A 5,171-nucleotide genomic window follows, 5' to 3' on the forward strand; every position below is an offset into this window, starting at 1 on the left:
AATGAATGATAAGTTACCGATTATAAAACTAATTTTAATGCTTTCTTCTTTCAAGAAGTAAATTAAAATATCTTCTGTTATTGAATTACAGAAAATTTTAGCCATTAATAATACAAGTACTTTAACTGCTTTAAAAATAGAAATGTATGAGAGTAATAGCAGGAACTGGTTTCCATTTAGTTCTATTTCCAGTCTATCTTTGTGGTTGGCGCACGACTAACTATATATATATAATAAGGACCCGAACTTCCTTTGTTGTTTGCCAAATTAACATCTCTAATGGAGTTTCCTAACACTAGCAAGCTTCAAATCCCATTTGTGTCTTATATTGTGCTTTTATCAATTGTTACCGCAATACTGAACAACCCTGTAATAGCCACAAAAGAAGCTTGCAATTTCCCTGCCATCTTTAACTTTGGTGCCTCAAACTCTGACACTGGTGGCTTGGCTGCTTCCTTGTTAGCCCCTACACTGCCATATGGAGAGACCTATTTTCACAGACCCGCTGGAAGGTTCAGTGATGGCCGTCTCATTATTGATTTCATAGGTAACTTTATTTTTCCATTTCATGTTCAATTTACAAGTCAATATCTCATATGGGCCTTCTTTGTTTAACACCTCGCTTGGAAAATTGTAAAATATACTTTGATTGATATATTCATGTCTCTATCATTCATTTTCCTTTTTTTCCTTTTCTGTCTTTGTCCTTCTTCACCATCAATAAAGGATGGTCAACGCTTGCATAGTGATAGATCCATCAACCTAACTTTCACCAGCTCCCTTTAGCAAAAGATTTTATGAAACGTGCTACCATATATTAATACCAACCGAGGACTAAGATACAAATTATGAAAGGTATATATAAAGTAACAGAACTTTTGACCATGAACAATTTTAGAATTGTCATGTTAAGATACCTGATATTCACTTTTTTGGATTAAACCAAAATTAATTATATGCTCGAATTACTTATGGCATGTAGCAATTTAATTACCAGCCATATTATAGTCAAGTGGAAGGATTTGAATTCTAATTTTGTTGGATGATTTTGTTTTTCAGCGGAGAGTTTTGGACTCCCATATCTCAGTGCATATCTTGATTCTCTAGGGACCAACTTCTCTCATGGTGCAAACTTTGCAACAGCAGGATCCACAATCAGACCCGTACTAGGAAATATGGTACTCTCGCAAAGATTTAGTCCTTTCTACCTTGGAGTTCAGTTCACGCAATTCAGAGGTTTCAAACCCAGAACACAGTTTATTAGAGATCAAGGTATATAATAAGTTAATAATTTATTTTCACTGATATCTTTTGCTGATTAAAGGCATGGCTTTACCCCTATTTTTGTTTTAATTTTGTCTTGGTAGGTGGGGTATTTGCAACGTTGATGCCCAAAGAAGAGTACTTTGCTGAAGCTTTATACACATATGATATTGGTCAAAATGATCTAACGGCGGGCTTTTTTGGTAACATGACTCTGCAACAAGTCAATGATTCTATACCTGATATAGTCAATAATTTCACAGCAAATGTCAAGGTAGTTGAATAATGAATACCCTTCTTTGCTAAATTTCTAGTTAATAGGTTTCTTAATTTTATATTGTGCTAAATTGATGAAAGAAACTTTTGTGATGAAGAACATACACAACTTGGGGGGTAGATCATTTTGGATACACAACACGGGACCTATTGGTTGCCTCCCTTTAATTTTGGCCAATTTTTCATCTGCTGAAAGGGATGACTACGGTTGTGCAAAGGCATATAATGAAGTGGCTAAATATTTCAACCACAAGTTGAAGGAAGCTTTAGCTCAACTCCGAAAGGATTTTCCTCAGGCTGCAATCACATATGTAGATGTATACTCTCCTAAGTACTCTCTTTTCACCAACCCAAAAAAATATGGTAAGCCAAATTAAATTCACCCATTATTTTAATGATAAATATTTGAACAACTGCACTTACCTCCAACATGTGTTATATGGTATCCGTGTGATATGTGACCAGAATGTTTGGGAGATTACGTGTTGAACGATTGATTTACGTGCAGGATTTGAGGTGCCACTTGTTGCTTGCTGTGGGTATGGAGGGAAATACAACTATAGCAGTAGTGCTGCATGTGGAGGAACCATAAAGGTCAACGGCACTGAAATATTTGTAGGTTCATGTGAAAATCCCTCGGTTAGAGTAATATGGGATGGGACGCACTACACTGAAGCAGCTAACAAGGTTGTCTTTGACCAAATAGCTTCTGGAGCTTTCACCGATCCACCCATTCCCTTAAATATGGCTTGTCGTGGATATCTTAGGGATCGCCTGTGAGCTTCACGTGCTATCGTTGTACCCATTTTCGTAATTGGGATTACATCAAATAAAGTGCTTTTTTTTTTAAAGATTATTCACATGTTCAGTTTTGCTTTTGTTTTTTATTCTATAAATATTATATTTAAAACATTTAAATGTAATTTCAAAATCAAAATGATAAAAAGAAAAGTTTGGTTCTTTTTTTTTTCAAAATCAAAATCTAATATTCTTTTGGACATTTAATTGAAGGAAGAGGTTTATGCTGTAACTTTCATGTATAGTTATCAAAAGTGGGTTGGGCTTGATAGTTGGCTCGTCTAACTCACTCAGTTTGGTGGGTCACGTTAAATGACTTACATGACTCAGTTTATCCCATTTTAGTCTATTGAAACACGGCCAATAGCAAATCAAGCGAACTGGTCTATTATTAGATTCATTTTTTAATATTTTTATTAATTAAATATTAATTTTTATTATTATAAAGTATTTTTTTATCAATTTTAAGTGAGTTGAACTATTAACTCATTAATTTTAACTTTTTTAATTTTTTATCTTTGCCAATATAGTCTATTAATCCACCAACTCATCCATAAACGATTCGAATTAGAAAATATAGTTCATTTTTTAAACAGAGAATGACACAAACTTACAATACTTATCAACAAATTGCAAAGACAGAAAATGTCTGCTTAACATATTGATACTGATCTAACACAGTGGATTCATTAATTAAAGGATTATCTCTTAAAATATTACTAACTTAGTTTTTAGCGGGTCAAGAAGTAAAGTGACCTTTTGACATCCATACTTTTATGTGTATTTAGAGAATTATACTAAATTTAAAATTTAATTATAAATTATGTTTCAATTTTAACTTAAAGGATTAAAATATATTTATGTGGTCTCGACTCTCAAATTCGAGTTTTGTGTATACAAAAAAAATTTAGTAATAGACTCACTTATTAGATTTAGGTGTACGACCCGAGTTAATCTAAATTCAAACGAACAGGAAACTAAAAATAAAATTATATATATATTCATGTTTGAATGAATTTAACATCAATCCAAACTCACACCATAATAAAGTTATTAAAGAGGAACACAACAATAATGTTTTTGAGAAAATTAAATACAAAAAAAATGAAAAAAAGCTAATAACTAAAAAAATTAATTAATCTATTTTAATTATATAATGCTAAAGATATTTAAATCTAGAGCTTTTCCCGGAGTTACTTTATCCTTTTGTATCTACTTGAGGATTGTATTAAATGGAGTAGTTTTAAAATTAATATTTCAAAATATGTTTGTAAATTCTTTATAGAATTTTTGACTTCATAAAAAATGTGTCCCTATTATGGATATACCATTCACTTTTTTGCTACTAAGGTCTCTAGTTCTGTATTTTCCTGTCTTCACATCTAATTAGGGTATTCTTAATGATATTTTAAATTGTCTTCTCTTCAAGACGGAGGCAAGAATGACACTCTAACAATTAAGTAAATACTTAGTGCAAAGCAATAAATACTATTTAATACTTTTTTTTCATCATTTTTTTACTTGTTTCTCTTATTTTTCTTTCATAAACAACATATTGGACCTGATGGGCTTGATAAGTTAGTCTTAAATTAACTACCTGATAATTCAAATAATTAATTTTTTTCTTATTACTTACTTAACTTAATCATAATATTAATTTATTTTAAAGTGACTAAAGAGGTTGTTAGCATTTCTCGTCCAAGGATGAGACTGAAGGATTTGTTGGTACCTTTCGTTCAAAGTTAAAGCCAAAGGAGTGGTTGATACCCTTCATCCTAAAATGAAACAGAAAGAATGGTTGGCACACTTCGACTAAGAGTCAGGCCGAAGGAGTACTCAGCTCTTTTCAGTTTTGGCATTCTTCGTCTAGGAATAAAGCTGAGAGAGTATTCAACTATTTTCGATTTCAAAAGTGACCGAATATGGTCTTATTTGATATAATATCTTTATAACTTCTCACCATTTGAATCAACAGAAATTAGTTTTTGTTAAAAGCTAATTTTAAATATTAAAACTTAAGGAAACACCAAACTCCTCATTGTTATAAACAAGAAAAAACAAAAGGACCAGCATCTTACGACCACGGCTGTAGAGGTTTGTAAAACATGTAACATACTCGCATAAAAATAGGTAAAGCGCTCGTTGGGGCTTATAGCATAATTTATATCAGATTACATTTATTTATTAAATAATTTGTGTAATTTAAAAAAAATTATTCAAGTTAAACAATTTATATTTTGAATTATTTAAAAATCTTTAATAATAATAATAATAATAATAATAATAGAGTTAAATTTTGTCAAACATTTACACTTTTTTGTAACTTTTCATAAAATATTAACTTGGTCCAAAAATTCTTATTAAATAGATTATTTTATAAAATTTTATAAAAAATAAAAATAAATAAATAATTTATGTATTATTTTATTTTAACAAGTAATATATTTTTAAAATATAAATAAATATTAAATTTTAAATAATATATTTACAAATCTTAAAAAAATATAAAATTTAATATATATAATTATAAAATAATATAAGATTCAACAGTTGAATAAATCAATTTGCATTTTATAAAATTTATTAAAAAATATATATGTTTAAATTTAATACTGATATAATAATAATTTAAAATTTTATACTTATTTTATTTTTCAAAAATAGTCATTATTTTATTTAAAAGATTAACTCTACTCATTTACCGGTATCATATATATAAGTTTAGATTTATTAACTTATTTAAAATTAAGTTTTTGACCTATATAAGAGATTTTATTATATAATAAAATTTTAAATAAGTTGATGGATCAAGACATATTTTTAAAAATATTAAG

At 29.1% G+C, this 5,171-nt stretch overlaps 1 protein-coding gene across 1 annotated transcript; it reads left to right on the forward strand.

The window, feature by feature from the left end:
• The first annotated feature begins 279 nt into the window (after positions 1–279).
• LOC113874313 (esterase-like) lies at positions 280–2,319 on the forward strand. The gene is made up of 5 exons (XM_027512548.1): positions 280–547; positions 1,060–1,272; positions 1,368–1,537; positions 1,638–1,902; positions 2,048–2,319. Exons 1-5 carry the CDS (start codon positions 280–282, stop codon positions 2,317–2,319), a joined length of 1,188 nt encoding a protein of 395 aa, XP_027368349.1.
• Positions 2,320–5,171: the final 2,852 nt, after the last annotated feature.

The sequence above is a fragment of the Abrus precatorius genome, unplaced genomic scaffold, assembly GCF_003935025.1.
Source record: "Abrus precatorius isolate BTA unplaced genomic scaffold, Abrus_2018 Scaffold8, whole genome shotgun sequence".
NCBI classification, from domain to species: Eukaryota; Viridiplantae; Streptophyta; class Magnoliopsida; order Fabales; family Fabaceae; genus Abrus; species Abrus precatorius.

Coding starts and splice junctions, on each gene's coding strand:
- LOC113874313 (XM_027512548.1), top strand. CDS start 280: ATGGAGTTTCCTAACACTAGCAAGCTTCAAATCCCATTTGTGTCTTAT. Junction 548..1,059: donor TCTCATTATTGATTTCATAG/GTAACTTTATTT, acceptor TTTGTTTTTCAG/CGGAGAGTTTTGGACTCCCA. Junction 1,903..2,047: donor CACCAACCCAAAAAAATATG/GTAAGCCAAATT, acceptor ATTTACGTGCAG/GATTTGAGGTGCCACTTGTT.